The 13213-nt window shown below is 42.5% G+C and overlaps 1 protein-coding gene across 3 annotated transcripts in view; it reads right to left on the minus strand.

The window, feature by feature from the left end:
* Window positions 1-262: 262 nt before the first annotated feature.
* Window positions 263-13213, minus strand: part of sgk1 (serum/glucocorticoid regulated kinase 1) — an 84728-nt gene continuing 71777 nt past the window's right edge. The window contains exons 1-13 of one of the 3 annotated variants that reach the window (XM_052024720.1): window positions 7078-7154; window positions 5060-5138; window positions 4600-4672; window positions 4448-4497; window positions 4304-4361; window positions 4111-4194; window positions 3821-3952; window positions 3440-3552; window positions 3125-3248; window positions 2420-2515; window positions 2163-2318; window positions 1720-1809; window positions 263-1558 (exon numbers count right to left, since the gene is read on the minus strand). In XM_052024720.1, the coding sequence (XP_051880680.1) occupies window positions 1391-1558; window positions 1720-1809; window positions 2163-2318; window positions 2420-2515; window positions 3125-3248; window positions 3440-3552; window positions 3821-3952; window positions 4111-4194; window positions 4304-4361; window positions 4448-4497; window positions 4600-4672; window positions 5060-5138; window positions 7078-7111 (1257 nt within the window). In that variant the 5' untranslated portion in view covers window positions 7112-7154 and the 3' untranslated portion in view covers window positions 263-1390. Of the gene's footprint in view, window positions 1559-1719; window positions 1810-2162; window positions 2319-2419; window positions 2516-3124; window positions 3249-3439; window positions 3553-3820; window positions 3953-4110; window positions 4195-4303; window positions 4362-4447; window positions 4498-4599; window positions 4673-5059; window positions 5139-5401; window positions 5801-7077; window positions 7155-13213 lie in introns of those variants that run through there. The other 2 variants (XM_052024719.1, XM_052024718.1) reach the window with 2 other exon arrangements.

Below are 13213 nucleotides of genomic sequence, written 5' to 3' on the forward strand. Positions count from 1 at the left end.
AATCTGTTCCAAATATTCACATCGAAAACTCTTCTCCTAATAACACATTGGTGGAGTGCAAAAAGCAGGGTGGCCTTCTAAAGCAGGAAGAGCAGATAAGTGCCTTAAACAGGGTTGGTTGCCATGAGAATGTGTGGATTTGTTGATTGTGAACACATCTAACCAACTTGTTACTATTTCTTTAATACAGGATGAGAGGTGTATTGAAATTTTAAACAGCGATGAATCATTTATACTTCATGACAAAACTGCGGAATAACAATTCTTTTAAAATAGTTTTACATTTATTGCAAACCCAACCTTAGTTCAGGAATGTGTACATTTGAAAACAAATTAAAATTATAGTCTATTATACAGTAAAACCATTTACATTATTGGTAATGTCTTAAATATACACATTAAAACTAGTGCAGCAACAGATCACATCATACAGATTTCTTTACATATGCACAGCTGAAATGAGACAACCATTAAAATCTGGACTGCAATGGAGACAAAATATTAATTTATGCACATATGGGATTTCTAGCACATACAAGCTAGTTGGAAATTATAAGACAAGACTCCACATTTAGGGCATTTTGGTCCTAGAAACAAAATTTATAATTCTATCTATAGCAGCAATGATTCAAGCATATCGTAGTGAACGATTTCAGATTGTGCATGTGTGGGCATGTTTGTATTTGTATGCGCGTATGTGCCTGTGTGCTCATGCACATGTATGTGTACGTGTTCATGTATGAGAGTTTGTGTATGTTCATGCATGTCCCTGTGTGCTTGGACATGTATTTTTGTTTTGTGTATTTTGGGGAGGGAGGGAGATTAAATTAGAGGGATAGTATCTACAGTTCATCTCATCTTCCTAGTCCCTGCTGTGTCAATCAGAATCACTGAAGTCAAAGTTTAAACCAAAGAACAATTATTAGTTCAATGGTTATTACAAAACCACACCTCCATCTGTGTTCACATTTCCATTTGTTGTGGCACAACAGTTGAACGTGACCACTCCAATGCCTACAACCTTGCTTATTGCAAAAGGCACATGTAGCTGAAGCAACAGTCTTCAGACAACCATCACCCTTATTCAAGTCAGGTTGAAATAAAAAATCTTGAAATAATGGGATGACAGCAAGTTCTTATTCCACCCCTTTGACAAATAGACTTTCTTCCAGTGTGCAGCAGCACAGCACTGCCACAGATAGCTCCCAGACACACCGAGTAACAAGTGTTCCTTGAAGACTTCAGCATGATCTCAGAAATGGAATTGAAGGCCAGGCAGCTGCCAATGAGATGTGTAATTTTCCTTCCAGATATGTCCCATTTCTTGGTAAATCCAAAAGAGATCTCAGCTGAGGTAAACCACCATCAGACAAGTCACTTTGATGATTCACTACAGGAAGGAGTCGATGGGTGGAGCGTAGGAAAATCCAAGAAAAGCTTCAGATGCTTCCTTCACACTGGCGGTAATCAGAGCAGCATCAGGGGATCGGCCAATTGAGTTTGGAACAGGCTCATCAGTGAACTCTGGGTCAAAGTGCTGCAGATCAGAAGGTCCACTCTGGAATAATAGTTAACAGTAAAGAGAATTACAATCCTAGTATTTATTCTTAAAGTAAGTCCCCAACTTAAAAGGAAAGTTACAAACATGGGCTGATTTGTTTGTGTAAATCACGCAAATCTATTACTGTGAAGCAATCCAGTGAGCAGCTAGTAACTTACCACATTAGGGTTAAAAGGAGGCGTCAATTTCTTAGCATTTAAGTCAATCCAGTTTATTGGAGAGAAGAAGATGTGAGCCTTGATATCCATCTGTAGGAAGAACATAATACAGTCAAGCAAAAAGAACTTCAACAGAAGTTTAATTGACTAAAGCTATTTAGTTCCACAGTCAGGTTTTAAAGTGTAGGAGCACGACAACTGGTTAGGTTTAAAATATGCTGCCAATTTAAAATATTTTACAGAAATTGTTTAGTATGTATACTTTGATATGATTCAGGATAAGCATAATCTGGAACAAAAGGAATAAGACCCTCAATATAGAGTAATCTGGATGTACATAATGTGGGTCCTTCATCCTTAGTAATGCTCCACAAGCAGCCTCTCCATAGTTCCAAAAGCCAATAGGAAAACAATTTGGTCAAAAGAACTAACAATTTACTTACAAAGTCCTCCTTTGCACCCATTCGCTTTGTTCTGTCCTTTTGCAGCAAACCCTCCAGCAAATCTCTGGCAGCGTTGGAGATGTTTGGTTTCAACAGTAGTGGCTTGTTGAGAATGTTGTCATACATTTCAGCTGTATTCCTGCTGTAGAATGGAGGCTGCATCAAAACACAAGGCAAACATTATTAATTTACAATAATCCAAAATGTTTAAATGAAAGAATCATCATTATTTTTGGTTAATAATGCATGGAACTTACCAATCCATACAACATCTCATAGAGAACTGCACCTAGGCACCACCAGTCAACTGTCCGGTCATAGGGCTGCTTGTGTAAAACTTCAGGAGCTAGGTACTGTAAGATAATAAAGGAAAAGGCAATTTAAAACAATTTGTTTATCACAATGAGAAGGAATAAACACATGCAATACAATAAAGACTGAGGAATCTTCTCTAATTCTGTACTTATTGATACTTTCATAATCTGTTAAAAAGAATCACTTTAAGGAGAATTGATTCCACGCTGGATCCTAGTCCTCTCTGTCCCCTGCTATATGATACCAACAGAACCAAATACAGCAGTTGTGTGTGTGCTGGCATGTGTGCACACGGCTGCTAAGACTGTATCAGATCTATCCTAACAACTGGGGAAGATCTGTATTTAACAGCAATAGGAAAAGCACAATGCTACATCAATGAAGGCTGGCTGAGCACTGATCTTGATCACAACTGGAAAAAAATGACACTGCAGCCTCAAGAGGGGTCATACTTGCACCTTTGTGACCCCATTGGCAACAACATCATCTCATTCATCTTACAGTGCAGCCCTCAAAGACAGCAACACTAACAGTAGCTCTGGAAGCTAAACAAGTTATTGATTCAAAGTACCATCTAAAAAAAATGAGAGTTGGGGTGGCAAGGAATATAAAGAGCATCCATAAAAATGCTTCATGTTACACTTTACCTCAGGTGTGCCACAGAACGTGCATGTTGTGTCTTTTGATTCAATGTTCTCTTTGCATAGGCCAAAATCAGTTAGAACAATATGACCTTGGCGATCAAGTAAGATATTTTCAGGTTTTAAGTCTCTACAGGATAAAAAACAAAGAGAGCTGCTTAAAATCCATTCATATCGACGTGCATCAGAACATCCTTCAGCGACTTGAATAATATGTATGTCTAAAATATGGAGCAAGCAAAACTCTGGTGTTTAATTGATGCTCCATGGCAAGATACATAAAATAGCAGACCTGCCATCTCAACCTAAGTCTTTACCAACCTGTAAACAATGTTGAGAGAGTGGAGGTATCCCAGAGCACTGGCAATCTCAGCAGCATAGAATCTGGCTCGAGGTTCCAGGAAGCAGCGCTCACGTTGCAGGTGATAAAACAACTGGAGAGAGAAGAGGAAGAAGTCAATGTAGGTGGATGCAAAAACAATCCAGCTGTCCTTCCCGATAAGTATGGTCAATAAGAGAAAATGTTATTCCACCCCCCTTGCCCATCTACTGATTTTACATTTCTCAGTTAATTGGAATTACTAATCTCTCTGTCTGTGCTTCACATCCCACACTAATTAGCCCACCGTCCCCTCGCCCTATCTTCGAAGTGGAGATGGTTGGGATTTGTCCCGCCCTGCAGCCAGTTCCTCTGCAGCTTACCTCGCCTCCGTTGATGTAGTCCAGGACAAAGTAGAGTTTGTCGGCTGTCTGAAAGGAATAGTAGAGCCCGACCAAGAAAGGGTGTTTCACATTCTTCAGCAGGACGTTACGCTCGGACATGATGTGTTTTTCCTTAAATAGACCCAAAGAAAACCTGAAGTGAGTGCCAACCTCAAATGAATCAGTGGGCAAAAACATTCGTTCTCGTCCAGCCAAGCATTGAACCCCCTTGAAGACCCACTCCGCAGCAAGCGGTGACAGAATGTCTACCGAGCCTCGGTGGTCATTACCTCCTTCTTCTTCAGTATGGCTTTTTTCTGCAAGACTTTAACCGCGTAAAACTGGTCGTCAGATTTGTGTTTGGCGAGCAGGACCTGCGGAAGGGAAAAACAGGGAGTTAAGGAAACAAATTTCCAGAGGTAAAAAACAGATAATTTTATAGTTGGTAATCGGATTTTAGAACAGAAAAGACGGGTTACTAACCTTTCCGAAGCTTCCTTTGCCGATGACTTTGAGAAAGTTGAAGTCACTTGGTTTGGCTCTGCAGGGAAGGAAATAAATCATCAGGAGAGGCTGCGGTTCCACAGCAGGCAGCAAAGATCAATGAATAAATGTACTGATACTCACTGAGGGTTAGAGGAAGGCCCCAGGTTGATCTGTGCTGTTGTTGGGCTGAGCTGTGGAGAAACCAGATCACGGAGAAAGTTAAACGTTGCTCGAGGGACGAGCCACAAATGACAAATAAAAAAAATGCGATCCTCGCTATCGATTACACTCACTGGGGGAGACGGGCTGTTTCCATTCGTTTCAGTTTCCTTCGGACCGGCGTGCAACATGGCTGGGATTTCTGAGCTGTTTAAAAGGCACAATTTACAAACCCATTAGAAAGTGGCCCCAAGGCCGCCAGTCGGTTTCAGAACCTGCCTGCAAACTCCCAAGCTTCTGCACGAATCAACGACTGGGATTACAGTGAGAACAAAGGCTTGTTTCAACCCGGGGAGATTAGCCGGAGATGTCTCGGTGCAGACAGGCGCACTATTGTGTGTGAAGGCCCAGGTGCAGAGATCTGTCTGGGGAAAACGGGTTCTTGTTCAGACCATACCCGGGCCAGACATATCCCCACTTCACACCCCACCATCACCACCTCAAACCAGCTCTCAGTTACTGGCAGCTCCTGCACACGGTACCCGCCGTTCCTGCAACAAGTGGTCAATGGGACGAAGGCAAAAAGTTACTTACTGTTTACAAGCGTAGGAGTGAGAGGCCGCTAGTTTCTGGATGAGATCGTTCAGTCCCATTCGCTTTTGCTTCATAAAAGCTGCACATAAACGAAATCAAAATACTTAGACTAACAAGAACAGGGTTACTTTAGAAAGTCACAAAACTCTAGCAAAAGTCGTACTTTCTGCAGCTTCCTTTTGAGATTAAATAGTCATTTACCATCAACAGAAAGTAAACTGTCGACAGGGTGAATTTAAAAGTAGGAACTTGCTCTGGTAATTTAAACACCCCTGCAATTTAAGAAAAAAAACATAATACATGAAAGAACCAGTAAACTGGTGATTTGAAAGCCAACATTACCGGTAAGTATCGCGACCACCCCTCTCATTTTGGAGTACGTCAGAAGCGATGTCGAGGAGCTGGATTTAACAGTCATGGCTAAAAACTGACCACTTTATTGGGGACTGGAAGATTGGATCTGAGTTTCTCTGCACTATCTTTGTACGATCCTTTCTCTGTGTGTGTGTGAGAGAGAGATTGCCGACTGATGGAGCTTTCTGGAAGACACACGTATATATGCAGGCAGGAGAGTTGGCCGGGGGCGTTGGTATGTGAGCAATGTAGCTGTGCTGGGCGGTCCTGGCCGCTCTGACTCAGCCTGTCAATAACGCTCGCCCTCGGCTTCCTCTCTGAACTCGAGCGTCACACTATTCAAACAGCTGCCAGCAGCGACAGATCGTCGACCCGTGTCAGGCTCCTGGGAACATCACCCTGTTCCGCATCCCCACCTGTTCGTCCCCCAGCACCTCCCTGCCAACACAATAATAGACCTCTGGTGAGAAGTGTTCGGGCAGGTTTGTGTCTGAGCAACGATTGGCATCAAAATTAATTCACCCTGGAATAATCTATACATTAAAAACCGTCCCTGGTAAATCAGTGATAGTAAGAAGATGACGTTAACTTAATGTTCGGCTGATAGGGAGCCAGAAAGTTTCCATTCTGCATTGGTTGTGGGCAAAGGACTGTACGTGGGATTCGCACTATTCCTTTAACATAGAAACAAACGCTGGGGTCTTTGCAACTCTAATTCTGGAAATTTAGTTTAGTCATTTCACTTTTACCAGATTTAAGCATAACTTGGCGAGATGCTCAGGCAGTAATGATGGAAGAATTCTATTTCATAAGAGGAAAAGTTTCCTCATCACAAATACAAATTGGTAGTGATTTTCTATTTCCTAAACCGGCCAGCAAAGTATGACTGATTACACCAACACATCTCCTCCTCCCACAACTTGTGTGTGAGGGAATTAGAATCAGTTCGTTGGCCCAGATCATCCTGTTGAAGGCTGGTGGAATGATCACGCCGGCCTCACATCACGGCCAGCGTTTCATGCCAGTCGCGCTGCACGTAGGCTCTGCGTTCCTGTATACAGTACTGTTCCGTCTTTCGCAGTCAGGAATTAAGTGTCTGAGCAACTATTGGCATCAAAATTAATCCACCCGGGAATAAGCTATACATTAAGAACCATCCCAGGTAAATCAGTGATAGTAAGAAGATGACATTAACTTAATGTTCGGCTGATAGGAAGCCAGAAAGTTTCCATTCTGCATTGGTTCCAAATGTTGGTAACTAAGCGCACATATTTTTACATTTTTTGGACGAAGCAGCTGTTCAGAAAACAGACTAAATACAAAGAAGCTAACAATTCAGTATGTGCACTATTTTCAAATCACGCACACACTCAGTAAACATATTCTCTTTCTACAGCATTTACTATGACTATTGACATTCCGGACCCTTCATTAGATGTCACTCGCTTCCAGTCTCCCGCTGAGTTACAAGCGGGTCTGCGCCAATGATCCAGGAATGTAAGTACACACTGGCCAGTCGCAGGCTGGGCACTGTGTGGAAATTGATCGGGGTTTGCTCAGCCAGCCCCCACCTCCCTCACCTATCCAAAGTCAGGACTGCCAAGGTCGCCCCTCATGCTGACAGTATGACAAGTCAATTCACCCCCGGCAGAGAAAGATCTAACCTGTGAATGAAGCCTTTTCGGTTAAATTTTTCATGGTCGCCTCCACTCGCGGACAGCCCCTACCTGATCCACCGGGAACTGACAAAGAGCACGCAAGCAAAATGCCCTTCAATATATAGGCGAAGTGCCTTTAATTAAACGTTAATGGGTATAGATAACTTATCACTGTACGTCGCCCATAAATTCCACAACGTAAGGGGTTGTTTGCTTTATCACAGTTAAAAGCGGAGCTCCTGCAATATATGTACTTGACCTCCACATGTCAATCACACTTAATATTTACTTTTTACAACATTTCCGAAGTGCCAGCCGGCCAAGATTATTGTAATTTAGAGGGAGAAGTATATTAACAGTGGCTGAAGTGTGTTTGAGTGTCACCAGTCAGCGCAGAGAATCTCTGGTGGCGCCTGGGCTCTCTCCTGTTCCGGGACTTCGGGCACCGAGGTAATTGCGTGGAAGGGACTTGTTGAGACTGCTTGCAAGGGACCGGATAGCTCCAGGGCGGAGGAGGCGTCCCCTGCTAATTCCTGGCTTCCACCACAGGTTTCCTCCGAGGAAGACAGTCGGCCGGTAGCTGAGCGAAGTTCGCAGTACTACTTGTGACTTGCAGCATCTTATCCGCTCTGCCTTACCACAGTTTTTTAATATAAATCAATATGGAACTTTCTATAATTAAGTGCTGAGTATACGCATGTAACGTTCTCTGTGCTAGAGCAGTTAATCACAGGAAATACTACCCTTCTGAATATGACATATATGAGACCACCAAGTCCCAGGAATGAAGCGCAAATAGTTTCTTAATAAATCTGTAGAAATGAAATAACAGACAACATTTTTCTCCAATGAACACCATGGTTTACAGCCCCCCTGACTCCACCATGAAATAAGGTCTTTACGTAAAATTTAATCCTATTTTGTTCTCAAGATTTGTTGCATAATGAATCAATTACGTAGAGAAAGACGTTGCCATCCCCCCAGCTTTCTCCTGTGCTTAGCTTTCCTTTAACTCCATGGTAGCGTTCCCCCGGTGCAATATGTAGTTCAGAAGTCGGCTAGTGGAGAAAGGAACAGCAGGCTCTATTTAAGAGGCCCAAATGATGCTTTTAATTTTCTGATGTGTATTCCCAGTTTAGCATCCACGTAGAACCAATCTGAATCAATGAATATGAAAATTTATGTTCTAAATGCTTGTAGAAATGTGCAATTTCAGTGGCACTAGAACAGTGGGTGTCTCCAAGCCTTGTAGAATGAGTTGTTCTTTTGTCCATAGGATATTTTTGGCAATGTTGCCAATAAATGTAATGTTCTTATCACACTGGAACAGATTGAAAAAAATTATGACTTCTTACTAGAAATCTGTCACATGAGCAGAGTTGATTTAATGAACAACTAAAAGTTTAGGTAATTTGCCATCCATTCTCATAGGATCCTCAAATAATTTGTATAATTTGTTATAATTCTACTGTGAGCAAGAGAGGATGGGAATAGAGACCCCTTTATTCCATATGTAGCAGGCTTTATTGTGGATAGCTGAAATCCTTTGGTAAAGGAAGGCAGATTGCCTTAATGAATTAAATAAATCAAAGTAAATTCAGCTCTACACCAGAGACCAGCCTCCCTTCCATGGACTTCTCACTGCCCTGGTAAAGCAGCCAACTTAATCAAAGACCCCACCCACCACAGTTTTAGAGCTCGTTGCTATATTTATTGTTGTATTTATAATTACCATGTACACTCCTGATGGCATCAACATCAATTTCTCTAACTTCCAGTAACCCCTCCCCTCTGTTTTCCTTCCCCCCTTTGTCTTCCCTCATTCCCGTGGTCCCCTCACCCCTTGCCTTTCTCCTCCGCCCTCATGACCTGCCTATCCTGGGCATTAAGGTTGGTAGAATACAAGCCCACTCCTTCAGCTTCCCCCTCGCCAACTCCCCACCCCCATTTCACGAGATCAAGATGAGGGTTGCCATGAGTGGAGTACATTTTGGGTATCCCTGTTTATACTAATATGTCTTTCCTTTAAATTGAAAGGATCCAGGATTCGTTTGGAGTTTTGGTTTGGAAACTGCAATTGGATGGTGCCTGGGAAAACAAATGGAAAATACTCTGAATATCTTTGATTGGATTATTATCTTGCAGCCTCCTGCTCGGTGGCTGTACAGTGATTTGGAGTCAGGACAGGACCACCCAAGCTGCTCATTTTATAGGATTATGTAAAGAGGGGTTGATAGATCTGGCTGTAGGTTTGCTGTGTTGCCCTTATAACCTTACAAACCCGGCACAAATTATGGCTTTCAGAAGGAAAGGAAAGTGGGGAGAAAAGAAATTAAAGATGTTTCTGAAGCCTAAGTTAAAATGGCAGTTTAGAATCTATTAATCTCTTGCAGCAGAATCTATCCTGTTGGTCGTTTACAAGATGACTGTGTTGTTAAAAATACAGCTTGTCATTGATGTGAGGTGACATTGGATAACTGCTAACACTCACCGCTTACTTCTTACTAAACTGTGAAGTACCCACAGAGAGTATAAGGTGAGAGAGCTTTAAGAACAATTCATGATGTTTGCTCAATAATCTCTTTTGATTGAGCCCCTTCCTACCACCAGGTTAATCCAACCAGGAACCAATTTCCAATCAATAACACAGAATTTATTATTTTAATTAAAGTTGGCAGATCAAGCATTTTCCACATCAAAACCTGTCACCATCTAAACTAACTCTCAATGACTTCTCTTTATTTAATTAAACATGTATCATTCCTTTTAACTTCATGCTTTTAATCTTCACCCATTAAATGGTGCCCAAACTTTTTCTCCAATGTCATTTCTTTCCCATAACATTCTTTGAAAACAAACTTTTTTTGGGATGCAATCACCATGACAGTTCCTCAACCAGCTAAAAATGTTTCCATTGAAATAAAATCTGTTGTACAACAAGCATATTAAAAAAATAAAAAAATAAACTTGCTTCCAACAACTTCCTCATCCTTCCCCCCACCCCTTACGCAGAAAGCACACTGCCTCTCCTGGGCCTCACAGATCTCAGCACATCCTGGACGCTGCATGCACCTTTCATGTTATTGTGTGACAGTCCAGACTGAAGTACAGCCGAAAACGTATGGGGATGATCAAATTGTGGAGTCTATATTTAGCCTGCTCATTGGCAAGTTGAATACAGATTACATCGTCAATAGGATCCAAACAGGTCAACAGTTTAATGGTGTGCTGGTGTTCTACATTAACTGCTTTCTCTCAGGAACCTCCCGAGTCTGAAATGTTCACATTGTGTGCTGCAGCTGCAAGGCAGATGAGTGGATTAAGGATACAGCAGGGAGACTCTGGCATGCTCATTTTGTTTCAATATAAAAGAGAACAAAAGACCCAGCTGTGAACAGGAAACTTGAGGGAGTGCTTGCACATCACTCTGCCCAGTGTTAACCACAACAGGGTGCATTTATGTAGTGCCTTCTGTGTGGAGAAACCCACACACACTGTACAGAGGTGTATTACCAACCCTTATGTACCACCTAAAATACATCTTGAGGTGTATTTATTAGCAAGTGGTTATTAGTTGGAAAGGTAGTGATTGATGGGAGTGCAGCAATGATCATGAAACTGTTGCAGGTAATGGTGGAGGGACCACTGGAGATGGGTATGGTGGGGGATAGATGGAGGGCATCACTAGATCAGTGTGGGGGGTAAAGATAGAAGGGATCACCGGAGATCGGTGGGGGGGGATAAATTGCAGGGATCACTGGAGGTCAGCAAGGTGGTCTATCAATTGAGAGGATCACTGGAGTTCATTGGAGATCTAATGATCGAGGGGATCACTGGAGGTCAGAGGGGGATAGATCAAGGAGATCATTGGGGATCAGTGGGGGATAGATCGAGGGGATCACTGGGGATCAGTGTGGTGCCTACAGAAGGGGATCACTGGAGCTCAGAGGGGGATAGATTGAGGGGATCAGTGGGGGATAGATGAAGGGGATCATTGGGGATCAGTGTGGGGTGATCGAGAGGATCACTGGAGTTCCGTGTGGAGGATTAGATCAAGGGGATCACTGGTGTTCAGTGGGGGGGGTGGGATAGATCAATAGCATTAGGTTGAAATGAGGATCTGCGCAGAGGATCAATGGGAATGATGTAGAGGGGTCATCAGGGGAGGGGGAGAGAGTGAGGATTGGGGTGGGAGGTGGAGGGGAGCTTCATGATTCAGTGAGAGGAGTGCAGGGTAATGGTAGGGATAAATTCAGGATTAGAGGGGAACAGTGGGAACAGCGGCTGGCACAGTAGTGTAGCGGTTATTGTAACACTATCACAGCGTCAGCGACCCTTGTTCAATTCCGGCCGCTGTCCATAAGGAGTTTGTATGTTCTCCCGGTGTCTGCGTGGGTTTCCTCCGAGTGCTCCAGTTTCCTCCCACATTCCAAAGACGTACGGGTTAGGAGCTGTGGGCATGTTATGTTGGTGCCGGAAGAGTGACGACACTTGCGGGTTGCCCCCCAGCACATTCACAGGAACGCAAAAGGACAATTACACTGTATGTTTCGATGTACCTGTGACTAATAAACAAGTATCTAAGATATCTAATATCTATCTAGTTTGGGATTAGTGGGGAGCATGGGGATCAATTTGGGATTTGAGGGGAGCAGTGGGATCACTTTGGGATTAGTGGGGTGCAGGGTGATGTTCAGGGGTATGTGTAGATTGGTAGTGGTCAGGAGAGCAACAAGGACATGTCCTGCCAACCACCCCCACCCCTAACCCTCACCCATTACCATTTAACATGTTATGAACATGTACTCAATAGAGTCATACAGCACAGAAACAGGCTCTTCAACCCAAAATGTTCATGCTCATCTTTGAGTACCCATCTATACTGAATCCCACTTTCCAGCACTTGCCCATTGCCTTCCATGCCGTGGCAATTCAACTGCCCGTCTAGATATTTCTTACATGTTGTGAGAGTCTCTGCCTCCACCACTCTCTCAGACAGTGTGTTCCAACCACTCTTTGGGTGAAGAAAAGTCTTCCTCAGATCCCCTCTAAACCTCTTACATCTTACCTCAAATCCATGGTCCCCTGGTTTTATAGTCGCCTGCTGAAGGGGAAAAAAAATTCAGTATCTACCCTATCTATGTCCTTCATAATTTTGAATTCCTCTATCAAGTTCTCATTTAGACTATAATAAAATGGATTTATTAAATGAACTCATCCAAAAGGGGTCAATGTTAAATTCCTGCACAGATCCCTAATCAATGTGATGCTTTAATTCAGATGGGAACATGCGGAGAGTAAAATGGGATTAGGGTTATGATTTGTACAGGCCAAAGGAATGACTGGCATTTTGGTCTATTACCCTGCATCATCACCTTTAAGCCATGACTTTCAAAAGGCTCTGTTAAAATCTGACCCTTAGGTTTTTAAATACAAGGTAAACAATATGACAAGTTAATAGCATTTGATACATTTTATAAACAATATTTAAGATTGTTTTCAATAATCTTAAAATAAAGTTATTCCATATTAAAAATAATTCCATTGGTCACATGTCCTAATGATATGGGAAAGTGTCAGCGTGCCCGTGAGATATGGGAAAGTGTCTGACTGTATGTAAAGTGTGGGAAAGTGACGTATTCAATTGGTGTGAGAAAGCATCCAACAAGTCAGTTGGCTGTGGGAAAGTGAGTGTCTGACGTGTATGCAGATTACCAAGCGTGCTGGTAGGCTCAAATCTCTTCTCATTCTCCAAAAAATACTGATCAATCAAAATCACCAGCTAAATAAGAAGCTTTCCTTGATTTGCTGAAAGTAATTAACCAATAATTCTATAACACAGCAACCAATCAGATGTTCATAAGAAGTTCAAAGCCCTTTGTGATGCATAATATTTTCCCATCTATGCCATTTTTGTTCATAAGTTTGGAAATCAATCAGCAGATTTAATCATTCAAAACAATTGCAAATCTCTCCAGTTTTTGTCTCACTTTCCGATGTCTTCCTCTTTGCTGTGCCTTGATAACTCACTGAAACTTAAGACATGGGGTCTTGTCTCAGTACCCTTTGCTTTGATAATTTCAGTGTTGTCCCATTCCCCACATGCGGTAACTTTCAGACCCCCATGCACATTCCATTATTC

The sequence above is a fragment of the Pristis pectinata genome, chromosome 10 (assembly GCF_009764475.1).
Source record: "Pristis pectinata isolate sPriPec2 chromosome 10, sPriPec2.1.pri, whole genome shotgun sequence".
In the NCBI taxonomy this organism is placed as follows: Eukaryota; Metazoa; Chordata; class Chondrichthyes; order Rhinopristiformes; family Pristidae; genus Pristis; species Pristis pectinata.